This window comes from Theropithecus gelada, chromosome 3 (assembly GCF_003255815.1).
Source record: "Theropithecus gelada isolate Dixy chromosome 3, Tgel_1.0, whole genome shotgun sequence".
Taxonomy (NCBI): Eukaryota; Metazoa; Chordata; class Mammalia; order Primates; family Cercopithecidae; genus Theropithecus; species Theropithecus gelada.
In genome coordinates this window covers 178,941,129-178,955,137 of record NC_037670.1, presented here as the reverse complement: position 1 = coordinate 178,955,137, position 14,009 = coordinate 178,941,129, and the positions used below count along the sequence as shown (strand labels likewise).

The 14,009-nt window shown below is 53.6% G+C and overlaps 1 protein-coding gene across 9 annotated transcripts in view; it reads right to left on the bottom strand.

Moving 5' to 3' along the window:
- Positions 1–4,140: 4,140 nt before the first annotated feature.
- DPP6 (dipeptidyl peptidase like 6) overlaps positions 4,141–14,009 on the bottom strand; it is a 1,162,044-nt gene continuing 1,152,175 nt past the window's right edge. For all 9 annotated transcript variants that reach the window (XR_003118544.1, XM_025379256.1, XM_025379255.1 and 6 more), the window contains 5 exons: positions 12,942–13,053; positions 10,653–10,711; positions 9,054–9,126; positions 8,876–8,949; positions 4,141–6,082 (listed from right to left, as the gene is read on the bottom strand). Coding sequence is in view for 8 of the 9 variants with exons in the window: in XM_025379256.1 (XP_025235041.1) it covers positions 5,936–6,082; positions 8,876–8,949; positions 9,054–9,126; positions 10,653–10,711; positions 12,942–13,053 (465 nt within the window). In the remaining variant the exon portion in view is untranslated. The remainder of the gene's footprint in view (positions 6,083–8,875; positions 8,950–9,053; positions 9,127–10,652; positions 10,712–12,941; positions 13,054–14,009) is intronic.

The following is a 14,009-nucleotide window of genomic DNA, read 5'->3' as shown; positions in this document are numbered from 1 at the left end:
TTCATGATGTGCATGTTTTTATACTACAGTACCTAAGCTTGTGGTTTACACATGGGAGCTAACAGAACGCTACCCACTGAGCTCATGACGAGGTTGAAGATAAATGAATGTATATCAAATTTAACGTTTCAATGGATTTAATATATTTAATATATTTAATATATTCATAGAATTTTGAAAGTGGTTCTCCTCTTTCCCAAACATTTGATTGTCCACCTGGCGCTGCACAGCATTGAGAGGGCTTCCAGGAGCTTCTGAGCCAGCCCGACGGATGCACAGAGCACATTCCCACGGAGGAAACCACAGACACGGCAGCTGTGGTCACCACCGGCATCCACCCTTTTCCTGCAGACCCCTAGACTGTGATGCTGTGGCCCAGGCGGGACCCGCCTCCTTCCTCTGATTGTGAACATGGTTCTACGTGTTGAGGCTTCTGCAGTGGACAAAGCAGACAAAGGCTGTGGCTTTCTGGGGCTCCCTTTACTTGGGTGGGCAGCGCAGCAGGGTGTTCATTGCTGGCACACCCATGGTGGGCCAGGCCCGTGCTGAGTGTGTGGCACGCACTATCACCTGGGCGGGGGTTACAGAGTCGGGTGGCTCACCCTGCTTTTCCGTGTGTTTACGTGTCTCCTTGAACTTGTGGTCACTTCCGATTCCAGGCTGGGAATCAGCACAGAGCTACCTTATGGCTGTGCGTCAGATGCTGGTAAGCCAATCAGTAAGAGGATTGCTAGAAAGGATCCCTGGCTGGGCGGGGATTGGAAGGGTCCGTAGCTCTGTGGTTTTCTCAGAGCCTGGATGTGGACGCCCACGTCCACCGAACCGGGCTCCATGTTGGCTGGAGACTGTGCTTGGGGCACCCACATGGGTAAGGACGAGCACCCCAAGGGACCCTGCTAGACACCCCCGCCCAGCCCAACTCTGCGGAGAAAGGCGGCTGGCTACTGCTACGGCCCTGAGGCCAGGACTTGTGAGTTTATCATTAAAGAAAACCCAGCAAGGAAAAAGGGGGGAAGGAATGCAGGACTGTGAACGCTTCCTGCGTGGTTTGGGGCAACTTCCTTGCCTCCCTGGGCTTCAGATTCCCTGTGTAGTGTCACTGGCTGAGTTCAGATGGAGAATGACCATTTTGGAGCCTGTGGTTTGCAGAGGGGAAGCCAGGCCTTCAGGAGCAGCCCTGGAAGGCTGCCCATCTGCCCGTCTCGACTCCTGGGGAGCCCCAGCAGGTAGGTCAGTCTCCCGAGGCTCTGTCTGCCTCCTCTGCCTCCCTCCTTTCCTGGCCTCAGAGTCCCCACAGGCCCCTCAGCAACTCTTCTCTGGAATGAAAGAACACCTATTTTCTCCCCGGAATGCCAGTGTGAAAATAAACAAAAGCCACCTGTGACAGACTGAATGCTGTGCGTTTCCCCAGATTCACTGTTGAAGCCCTGACCCCTGGTGTGATGGCTAGAGATGGAGCATCTGGGAAGTGATTAGGGTTAGAAGAGGTTATAAGTGTGGGTGCCCCATGATGGGATTCGTGCCCTTGTAAGAAGAAACGTCAGAGAAGTCTCTTCTCTTGCTTCCTCTTGCTCCTTCTCGCTCAGCCACGTGCAGACAGAGGGAGAAAGCGGCCGACGGTAAACCGGGGAGAGAACCCTCACCAGGAACAGAGTGTGCTGGCCCCATGATCTTAGACTTCTGGCCTCTAGCACTGTGAGAAATCAAGCCCTGCTATTTAAGGCCCCAGTCTATGGGACTTCACTATGGCGGCTAAGGCTAAGACTGCACCAAAATGAGTGTGAGCAGAGGCTGCTTATCCAGAGCTTTCTCCAGCAAGGGGCTCACTGCTTTTACCTGCGTATGGACAGGGGGGTGGGCGAGCTTCCCGGTGGAGGAAAGGAGGCTCCAGGGATGCTCTGGCTGGAGGCTGCTGGCATGGGCAGCTGGAGGCGCTCAGAAGCAGGGCGTCAAAGGAGATTGGCTGTGGGTATTTGGCTTTTCCCAGTTAGTCCTCAGTTAGAAGCAGGGCTGAGAATAAGAGAAGCTGGTATTTACCGCTCAAGTCCTGACCTCTGGGACCAACCGCTGCAGAGGCCATGCCTGGCCCCGGGGCAGCGTCTGCAGGTGCGGGTCAGGGCCCTGCCCTGAATTATGGCCTGGCCCTTGTCCATGGGCACATCCAGGCTCTCACCAGGCACCTGTCTGTTCCTCCGAACGCACAGCTGTGTGCTAGGAGGGAGCGCCAAGGGAGCTTCTAAAAATGTCCTTCTGGGCTCTTCTGTGACAGGGGGGATTTTAATAGGGGCTTCCCAAAATCAATCAACCCCTTAAATCACTGCTTCTGGGATGGTCGGGTCAGGCAGGAGGGAAAGGCGCATGTTTTCAGGCCTGTGGGGATGGAGGTCCCCCCAAGTGCACGTCTTTGTGAAGCTGGTGGCCCGTGGCCTCAGAGATGCCCCAGGCAGCCCAGGAGTCGGGCTGTGGACCTGGAGCTGGGTGCTGAGAAGCCTGATGGCGCTTTGGGAATTCCATAGCTGCCTGGTTGGAAGTTCAGTATTAAAACTAATTTAGGCCGGGCGCGGTGGCTCACGCCTGTAATCCCAGCACTTTGGGAGACCGAGGTGGGTGGATCACAAGGTCAGGAGATCGAGACCATCCTGGCCAACATGGTGAAACTCCGTCTCTACTAAAAACGCAAAAAATTAGCTGGGCGTGGTGGTGCTTGCCTATAGTCCCAGCTACTTGGGAGGCTGAGGCAGGAGAATCACTTGAACCAGGGAGACAGAGGTTGCAGTGAGCTGAGATCACGCCACTGCAATCTAGTCTGGTGACAGAGCAAGATACCGTCTCAAAAAAAAAAAAAAAAAAAAAAACTAAATTAAAACAGAAACAAAAATAGCGCTCTACTATGCCACACATGTGCAGTTTGAACACACAGAGAAGGCTGCAGTGGGGGGTTTGAGCCAGACAGGCACAGCAACCACAGCTACAGGGGCCTGAGGAGGCCACACCGGTGTCTCCCCAAAGCCATTGTAGAGCTGGGGAAAGACCAAAGCTTCTCCAAGTGGGAACCAGAGTGGTCCCTGCTGGTTGCAGCCAGTGCTTGTTCTCAGGGCCAGGCCTAGCTCGTCATTCCATACTCAGTGTTTTCCAAAGTGGGAAAACGCACCTTCTGGAGCAAACCATCAACTCCTATCCACAAATCAAGCCCCGGTCCAGGGGAAGGGACACAGGGATGGAAAGCTGGGATGGGGACGCTGGCCTCCTTCCGGGGTGAGACCTGGGAGAGGGCCAGGGTGGCTCACAGAGATACTGTTTGGGGGAAATGAGTATGTTAGACTTAGATGGCCTCTGCTGTGTCTGGTTGTTAAAAATCTCCTTTTGCATTTGATTCTTTCTTTCTTTCTCCTTTTTAACTCCTTCTCCTTACCTGCCCCATTCTTTCCATGATTCTTGATCCACAGGGTGACAAGAATCAGCTAATTCAGCGGGGCCGTCAGGACTGATCCCCTGTCTCGGAGGCAGCAGCTGCTCCATGATCGGGAGGTATTAAGTAAGTAATTAATTAACTCAATCCCTTGGCTTTCAGGCTGGGCCATGTTTACATCAGACATTGATAACAGCAAATGAGTGGGTCCATTTCCAACAGACGGAGACATGTTTCTAAAGTTTTCTAGGCCAGGCGCGGTGGCTCAGGCCTATAATCCCAGCACTTTGGGAGGCCAAGGTAGGAGGATCACTTGAAGCCAGGAGTTTGAGACCAACCTGGGCAACATGGTGAAACCCCATCTCTCCAAAAAAAAAAAAAAAAAAAAATTTACGTTTTCTAGTGGGCAATGCTATGGCTTCCACTGAGAATCAGTTTCACTCTCGGGGTTAGGGAATAGCTCTGCGTTTCCACCTTAAGACTTCTAAGACAAAATTCAATTTCAGTTTCTTGGATTGATTTGGGGCTTTGATATATTTGACTGGTTGCCTCCTTCTCTGTTACCCAGACTGCTGCTACCATGGATGCAACCTTCATTTGGCACACGCCAGGCTCTTGAGGCCGCGCATCCATCTTGGAGGGGCCCCGTGGGTACTCTGAAAGTCTCCTGAAGCCTTGCACTCTTTCTAAGGTGAGATGGTGGAGGATGAGCAAGAAAGGAGCAATCCGAGTGGTAAAATAATGTTTTATTCCATGGATGAACAGACGCTACCATGCCACATCCCCACGTCCCTCCGACCAGGTGTCGTGGCCAGAGCTGGCTTCCCCTTCCAGACCGAGCTGGCTTTGTAGTCGTTCAGGCCCATTGAAATAGCAAACGCACAGTCACGTAGCACTCGGATCGGTCCTTTTGTCAGCACATTGGTCCTTTCACAAATGGTGGTGACTCACCTTTAAAACATCCGGTGACAGAGACCCTCCAATCACCCTAACTATAACGGACGTTCAGAGCTCGTGTGGATAAACCCAAAACCCCAAACGCCAAAATGCAACAGGGATGCATCTCCTCTGCTGACAGGATGCCAAGGACACCCCCGCAGGGCTGGGAGCTGGAGAAGTCAGTCCTGACATTCAGCTTGTCCACAAGCTCAAAAGGAAATGACAGTAATGGATATATTTCAAACTAGCACTTCTAGAGTCCAGATCAGCCAGAGTGTCAGCATGCAGGCTCAACACGGGGTTAGCACTGGCGGGAGGAGGTTGGGTTGACTGCACAGAGGCCTGACACACACTGCTTCCTTTATATACAACAGAATGAAATATACACTGGGAACACCGGCCGCACATTTGGTGGGAGTGTATCTTACAAGGCTAACATAGCACTTCATCAACCTCCTGCTCGTGGCAGGAAGGTCACGGAGCCTCCCCCGACGATGGGAGAGGGAAGCGCACAGGCCCACAGAACCCTCAGGACTCCCGTGGCCCGAGCACACACAGCAGACCTGGGGGTGGAGTTGACCCTTCGTCTTTTTTCTGTTTCTTTTTTTTTTTTTTTTTTAACCAAATGTCATGGGAAAAAGCTTGATACCGTACCAAGGAGGACAAGGATGGTTGTAAGGACGGATGTAAATAGACAGTGCACATCTACAGCCAAGCCCTAGCACAGCTCAGTGGGAGACAGGTTTTATTTACGTATTTCTTTTAATGGGTACTATTGGCTGTCCTCCCCCTCAGTGTTTAGGAGCGTCTCCAAGACCTCTGAAGACAGCCTTGAGGAGGGAGCAGTTACTTCTGATCTGCTTCTTCCTCCAAACAAGCGCAAAGTCTACACGTGGACTGGAGAAAGGAGAGCGAAACAAAGCCAAACCCAAAACAGCAAAACCACCCCGTGACAGAGACACTGGAGCATCAGGTTAAAACCGTAGAAAAATACGAGTTAATTCTATCAGGCTAACCATTAGCGTAGCTACAGTAAGACTTTGTACAGAAAAGGGTTTTCTTGTAGCCCCTCGCCATGTTGGATGTCCTAATGACAGGACGTAGCAAGCCCATCTATGAACGCGCACTGCTAGACGATTGTGCTGTAACTGCTGTGTCCGTGGCACTGTGACGTGAGACAGGGTGTGATGCTGCGAACGGGAACACAGAGGCTCGTGGGCGGGTCTCATGCTTCCGCCAGGTGGCTGGAATCTAGGGGCCGGTGTTCTGTGGGCTCGCGCGGGCTTTGGCGCCACCATCCTTTGCTCGGTTCCTTGGGGGAGGGGCCACGGCGTGCCGGTCTCTCGGGCGCCAGCAGGAGGCGCTGCTGCGGGGACAGAGTTGTCCCTGGTGCCATGGAGGCCGCGAGCGAGGACCCCGGGGAAGGAGCTTGTTTCCCAAGCAAAACTGCATCCGAGACACACATGCTGTGGCACACCCGGCCCCGCCCCGCCCCGCCCCTCCCAGGGAAGAGGGAGGGCAGGGAAATCCCTCAGTTGCATCTGGTTGTAGAAAGAGCCACGTTTGTGCTTAGAGCGACCTGAGAGGTTAGTCGTCCTCCTCGTCCTCTTTCGCTGTGACTGTGGGCAGTTTGTCCTGGATCCTGAAGCATTCCACGAAGAAGTTGATGATGGACCGGTACAGATGCTGTTTGAGGCTGGTGCTGTGAAAGTAATGGCTTTCGTCGGGGTAAATCTGCAAGGAAGGCACGGAGACATTACTCTCCCGGAACATCCTCCCCGCGGGACGGGAACGCACGGGAGGGATGGCGCCCCGGGAAACCTGGGCCCCGTCCAGGGCTGGATTTTAGTGGATGAAGTGAGTTTCCTAACCATGTCACTCCTGATGGAAGTGCCCCTTCCTCCTGGGACTTTTGCCTGGCTGTCCCAGTCAGAGGGGGTCCTCCCCTAGCGTGGAAATGCAGCACCCATTCATGAAGCCAACCAGCCTTCAAACACCGCCACTCCCCCGGGTGCCTATCCCTTGCCAGGCACAGCAAATGCTCCGTGGAAACTGGGTGAAAAATTTGGGAAGTTCTTCATTCAACACTCTAGACTCTGGATCTTTTTGCTTGAATTTGCAACATGGATACAAGCTTGGGGACTACAGAGCTGCAGCCCAAGTTTTCAGGGTGTCAGGCTCTGAAAAGAAATGGAAAGAATTCCATGCCTCTAATCCCAGTGCTTTGGGAGGCCGAGGCAGGAGGATCACTTGAGGTCAGGAGTTCAAAACCAACCTGGCCAACATGGTGAAACCCCGTCTCTACTAAAAATATAAAAATTAGCTGGGCGTGGTGGGGCACACCTGTAGTCTCAGCTACTCGGGAGGCTGAGGCAGGAGAATCACTTGAACTCAGGAGGCGGAGGTTGCCCTGAGCCGAGATCGTGCCATTACGCTCCTGTGCTCGCTGTTACACTCTGACTGTGGGAAACTCCCGCGGAGGGGCTGCGTGCTGCCCTGGGTGCCCACAGGCTGGCCCCACGGATTTTGCATCCTGGCCGCTCACTTCCTTTGTGACTGTGGACGGGTAACTTGCCTGAGCCTGGGATTCCAGGTATGTCGGGTGGGGAGGATAATCGCAGTAGACTCCACCTCATAACACTTTGTGAGAATTAAACAATCTTACAGCCACGATGTGCTTAGAGCAAGGCCTGGAATGTAGGCTTGTTTAGTCCCAGATGCCGGCTAATATTTCTACTGCCAGTGCAGTGACACCACCATCTCCTAGGAGCACCGTGAAACATCTGTACACATGGGGGAGTTCAAAGCCTGCATCTTATTTTTGTTCTTTTATTTTTCAGACAGGGGCTCACTCTGTCGCCCAGGCCGGCATGCCATGGTGTGACCATAGCTCACTGTAGCCTCAACCTCCTGGGCTCAAGTGATTCTCCCACTTCAGCCTCTTGTGTAGCTGGGACCACAGGTACACACCGCTAGGTCCAGCTATTTTCTAAAAACTTTTTGTAGAGATGGGGTCTTGCTGTGTCGCCCAGGCTGGTCTCAAACTCCTGAGCTCAAGCAATCCCCATACCTCAGCCTCCCAAAGTGCTGGGGTTACAGGTGTGAGCCACTGCATCCAACCCAAAACCCACATTTTTCTGTGACACCAGACTACCTCTTTCTGCCTTCCTTGTATTTTTTTGGAGGGTAAAATTCACCTTTATTTTGAAGTATTTATTAATGCTGTCATTAGGCTATGATATATCATTAAAACATCAAGTAGTACAAGAGGTATGGGGCAGGAAGCTTTCTCCTCCTGCCTCAGGCCCCCATCTCCTGTGCTCTTACCTGGGGCTGGGCCTGGCTCCAGATGCATGGGGTACCTGTGAAGGCCTTTGCCGTGACCACACGCCTGTCCCTGGGTGTGTCCCGCTCCCTGATACCCGTGGAGCCTGCAGAGATGCAGGCTGCTGTGTACCTGGGGGGTTCAGCTCACCCCATGTCTTGGGGAGTTGCCCACACGAGCACATACAGATGGACCTTTGGAGCTTCCATGGTCAGTGTGCTTAACGCTGCCATGCAACTGCCACACTCACTATGAAAAAGTCTGAAATCTGAACGTCTTTCACAAGGAAACTCGAGGGTGCTGTAACCGCGTCCTTCTGCCCCTCTTCATCCACAATGGGGTCCAACTCCCTTCTGGTTGGAGCTCTCCCTGCCTAATCAAGCCCACATGTGGTCCCTCCCTCCCACAGGCAGGGATGCTGGAGGCCAAGGCAGTGGTCAGCCCAGGGCAAGAGCTCCCTGAGGGAGGCTGGGTGCCTGTCATTTGTCTCCAAGGAGCTCTCCCATTCATCTCAGACCTGAAGAGACCATTGGGTCATATCTGCTTCACCAAAGGAGCAGAGGGCAGGAAGGAAATGGCAGAAGTTTCCAGAGACAGCCCTGTGCATCACTGGGAAGAGCCCAGGTTTGGGGCGGCTGGGTCAGCACTTGATGCTGTTGTGGATGGGCCATGGGTTGGTTCTGGGAAAGTGGGCTCAGTTCTGGGAAGGGCACCCCTCTTTCACTACTTCCCAGCTACAGATGGCCCCAGGACATCCTGCCAGTGTGTAGTAATGTGTGGTGTTGGTCAGAGGGAAGCAGTGGGGCAAGGCTCAGGGCCCGCCAGCACCTCTCTCACCAACCCACGACAACAGTCCCACTCCCCACACCGGGATAGCCCCAGCCACACTGCTGGGCGGGGCGGTGCTGGCTTGGTCCTTCTCACTGCCCAGAGGAGGGGAGCGGGGCTGGGGTGGGAGTACGGGGTGCTGGTTGTCCTAAAGGGGTTTAAACCTGGCCGAAGTACAGAGCGGAGCCATCATTAATTACAAGAAAACGCTGAGCTTGTGCTGATTTTCCAACCTGCTGGGACCCTGCTCATCACCGACCGCCACAGCACAGGTGTGTCTGCTGCAGTGGAATGCCCTGAACACCCGTCAGGTCTTTCTCTATGAAAGGAATGTCTTGCTCCAGGTTCAAAACAGAGTAACATGGGTACTGTACCTGTAAGCTGTAATTAGCCTTTCCCCTAATTAGTTGTGTAATGAGTTCTGCTGTGTGCTGGAAATGAATTTTTTCTGTTCAAAAAAAAAAGAGAGGAAGACGTTTGTTAAAACCCATGGTGCCATCAAGGGGGAGGTTCTTACCAGATACACAGTGAATTAACATTTTCAGTCCTTACCATCAGCAGTGGGATGAATGATCAGGAACTGCTGTTCTTCCAGCGCGGAGACTCGATGGGCTACCTTGGTCATCTGCACATGCGGGGGCAAGGGGAGAGTTAGGGGCTGCTCTGTGGGAAGCCAGGCGTTCTGCCTGGAAACCTGACTGAGAAGGTAGGTGAAGTGTATTGAAAACACTAAGTTCCTGGAGAACCCGGGATGCCTTATATATGCAAAGAAATGCAGGGCGGATCTCAGAAGCCCAGTGATATGGTTTGACTGTGTGTCCCCACCCAAATCTCATCTTGTAGCTCCCATAATTCCCACGAGTTGTGGGAGGGACCCAGTGGGAGATGAATGAATCATGGGGCCGGGGCTTTCCTGTGCTGTTCTCATGATAGTGAATAAATCTCACGAGAGCTGCTGACTTTGTAAGGCAGAGTTGCCCTGCACATGCTTTCTCTTTGCCTGCTGCCATCCATGTAAGATGAGACCTGCTCCTCCTTGCCTTCAGCCATGATTGTGAGGCTTCCCCAGCCACGTGGAGCTGTAAGTTCTCCACTAAACCTATTTCCTCTGTAAACTGCCCAGTCTCGGGTATGTGTTTATCAGCAGCATGAGAATGGACTAATACACCCAGCTTTCTCCCACATTAACTCCCTTTTTGGAAGAGGAGGGGGTGGAAGAGAAGAAGGGAAAAAGGAAGAGTTTCCTCCAACTCCAGGTAGCCTCAGAGGGCCATCATTTCACCTGGAGCCACAGGGAGCTGACTCCCTGGATGGACTCAGTTCCTTTGTCCAAGTTTCCACTCTGAAAACGCAGTGCTGCCTCGGCTGGGAGCTCTGGCCGCCCTCCCTGCACACAGCTGGAGAAACGCGGTGTTTGACAGCTGCACCAAATCAACAGGTCTGACTCAGGAGGTCGCATCAGAGAGGCTCTCTGCTCCTCAGTCAAGAGCTCACTTTCAGGCCAGGTGCGGTGGCTCACACCTGTAGTCCCAGCACTTTGGGAGGCCAAGGTGGGTGGATCACCTGAGGTCAGGAGATCGAGACCAGCCTGACCAACACAGTGAAACCCCGTCTCTACTAAAAATACAAAAATTAGCTGGGCGTGGCAGCATGCGCCTATAATGCAAGCTACTCGGGAGGCTGAGACAGGAGAATTGCTTGAATCTGGGAGGCAGAGGTTGCAGTGAGCCGAGATCATGCCACTGCACTCCAGCCTGGGCGACGGAGCAAAACTCCATCTCGAAAAGAAAAGAAAAGAAAAAAGAAAAAAAAAGCTCCCTCTCCCCGAGCAGCACAGCTCTGGCTGTAGCGAGAGCCAGGAGTCCTGTGCATGGCAGGTATCTGTGGACGCTGGAACTGACTCCCCCATCAAATATCCTCTTACATTCTTCCTCATCCCTCAAGTCCTATAATGGGAAATCAGGCGGAACCCAGAGAGGCCATGTTAACCTCAAGCCACGGTCCGGTGGAAGGATCCTTCGGAGGTTTCTGAGTGGACTTTGGTGCTGGTGGGGCTGGGGAAGGCACAGTGGGCCATAGAGCCAGGGCGGGGTTGGAGACTGGCAGAGGCTGACTGGTCTCATCACATTCTTTAGTTGTGCCCAAACATACCTCGTATGCTCTGTTGTCAAGTCCGTGGAGGCCCAAGTACCTCTCGGAAAATGCAGAGGCTGCATGGAAGCAAAGGGAGGGAGGTTACCTCTGGTTTCCAGACCCTGTGAGTGCAGCCCCCAAGCTCTAGGGAGGGCCCTGGCCCAGGTGTGGGGAGGGGGTTCAGGCTCATTCCCCCTTGTCACTTGCATGGCAGATTGTTGGTTTTTTGAAAACACCACCTAAATCATTTGGGTCTTTACAAGGGGCCTCAGACAGTACAACGGGAATCTTAACATGTGTAAGTGCCGGTGTTGCAATTTTCATCAGTACCACAGAACCTGAATTAAGCAAAACCCAGTTAATCTGATTCCTAAATAAATAGGATAACCTCCTCCTTCAACACTTAGGAAGGGCATCAGTGGTCAAGAGAGCACGTTTCCATCAAGATTTACTTATTTTTTAAAAAGTCCAGGCACATCCCTGCTCTTGGTTCTGCATGAGGCCCTGCGGTCACAGCTGGGCGACAGGAGGAGTGTGAGGGGCTTCTCCCAGGGCCGAGGGCGGAAAGGGCTCCGCACAGCGTCCCCGGCCTGCAGGGTAAGCCTGAGGGCGTCCGGGAGACAATGAAGAGGACTGGACTGGCTGGTTTTGGGCACAGTGACCCATCAAGACACGATGGCAGCTTTTATGTGCGTTTGAATCAGACAAATCTGAAACAGCAAGATGAAAGAATTAAGAAAGTCTCACTCGCCGGGCGTGGTGGCTCAAGCCTGTAATCCCAGCACTTTGGGAGGCTGAGACGGGCGGATCATGAGGTCAGGAGATCGAGACCATCCTGGCTAACACAGTGAAACCCCGTCTCTACTAAAAAATACAAAAAAAAAACTAGCCGGGCGAGGTGGTGGGTGCCTGTTGTCCCAGCTACTCGGGAGGCTGAGGCAGGAGAAGCACTTGAACCCAGGAGGCGGAGCTTGCAGTGAGCTGAGATCCAGCCACTGCACTCCAGCCTGGGCGACAGAGTGAGACTCCGTCTAAAAAAAAAAAAAAAAAAAAAAGAAGGTCTCTCACTCAACTTGAAGGTGCCACCCACATTCCCGAGGAAAAATCCTCTTACATGATTCACATTTTGGACCAGGAGAGTTCCTGTATAATTATGAGTTGAAATTTGCACTGGAGCGAGCCTGTTGTGAAGGTGTCAGGAGACTTGGCTGCACCAGCCAGGAGGCTGCTGGGCCCACCGTGGTCCCTGCCTTGCTGGGTGGTGTCTACGGGCTCGGCCAGCATAGCAGGGCTGGGGCTAGGTGTGGTAATGGGGGCTGGACTCGTTCCTCTAACCCGCAGGGAATGTCAGGCTCCGGCAGGGCTGCGGTGGACCAGCAGCAGGAAGCCCCTCCTTTTCCACCTCACTTGCCAGCGCTGATTAGGGTGGGGACAGCTGGAGTGAACAGCCTGGCTGCCACGGAGCCCCGACCTGAATGCAAGTTCTCGGAGTCACAGAAAAGACCTCTCTGTATATTCTAAGAAATGGGTTCAGGTCACAGAGCCACTCCCATTCGGAGAAAAAGGGTTAGGTGATCATGAGGAGGAGAATGCAGGGGCCTGGAGCCCCCAAACACAGCAGAGCTCTTCTGTGCCTGGACAGAGGTCTGGTTCCCACACCTGGGTGGGCTTATCTCCATCTGGTCCCCACAGCAGGTCACCCGGACCCCGTCTCTGCCTTGTGCCCATGGAAAGCCACACTCTCTGAGGACAGGTGCTGGCCAGGTGCCGTTTGCATGGCCAGGGAGATAGGAAGGCAGAGCTGAGCCACGTGGACCTCTGCTGAATCGCTCTCCGGTGGCCATTCCCTCTCAACCATCCCTTCTTTATCCAGTAACACCTGCCCACCAAATACCCATGCCCAGGCATAGAACTCAGGGCAGGGCCCTATCCGGATTCTGGGAGCAGAGAAGGAAGGTGGCCCGGCAGAGCCTGCGGCACCTGCTCCCCTCCTGCACACCCTGGCTTCCTCGCCCCACTGCTGCCGGCGGAGCACTAGCTGTTTCCAACTCGTGGTCTCCTTCATTGCGATGTGATTTGTAGGCATCTGGGGGTTGACCACTTTCATTGAAAACGTATCACCTGAGACCCTTCCCTCTCCTTCCCCGGGTTCTTGCGTCAGCCCAAGGTGGCGACTGTGGACTGGAGGCGCCTATGGTTAGAGGGACGGTGGTGCTGAAGGGAAGGCTGTGGGGCCACGCAGGGAGGGGGCCGGGCGGGGGTGGGGCGTGGGTGGGGTCCGGCGCTTGGTTCTGCGGGGCTATTTACCGTAGAGTTTGAAGTCTGTTATTGGAGAGAGAGCAGAGCCGCAGGTGAACGTCTGGCCTTGATTTTCTCCCTTCGCTGGGAGGATGTAGGTGCTCAGGTAGCCACCGTAATCCTGGAGAGAACGCAGAAAGAAGACAGTTTGGAGTCCTGGCGGTAACTCAGCACGAAGCAGCCTCGGGCAGGGAGACAGCCCCAGAGCAGCCAGTTCCATGCAGGTTCTCTCGTTTTACAAAATGTGTCACTTGGAAAGTTGTTTACGCGGCAGTAACGAGAGATGAAAAGCAAACTCCCTTCCAACTCAGCATTATGTGATGTGCGCCTTCTCGGCTTCTGGGCCTTGGTGTCAAGGGACGTGAGGATAAATGCGACGGCGAATTGGAAAGGCAAGTGCGGACTGCACAGGTGTAAGGTGCTGTCCTTCCTGCTCAGCGTCTCTCTAAGGCATTTCTTGCTGCCTCCCTTATCTATGGGCGAGGCCAAGCCATTGCACACGATTCTGAGGGAGGGGCCAACAAGTGGCTTAGGGCGCAAGTCCTGGTCTGCACATACTCAGCACAGGGCCGACATGAGACGGACGCTCCCAGGTATTCTGTATACAGGTAAGTCCTAGACTCCTGCCCTGCCCTGCCCTGCCCTCGGTGGGGATGAGGAAGCCATACTGCAATGCAGGCCTCCCCAGAGAAAAGTGCTACGTCCTCGCCTGCTCGATGCCTTCAAGGCTGGATGCTCAGACGAGCTGCAGCCCCCAAAGGGAAGACCCCGAGGGAACCATGGTACAGCAAGGAACTGTGTCAGGTATGTGTGAGAGACAGAGCATGTGGCAGCATGTGTGTGAATGTGTGAGTATATGGGTGTGTGTGTGTGATGTGTGTGTATAAACGTGTGAACATGTGCATGGGTGTATGTGTATAAGCACATGTGTAAGCATGTGTGTAATATTGTGTGTGCATGTACATGTATGTGAGAGCATGTATGTGAGCATGTGTAGGAGCATATGTGTAAACTTGTGCAAGCCTATGTGTAATCACGTGTGCCTGTGTAAGCATGTGTGTGCGTATGTGAGCATGT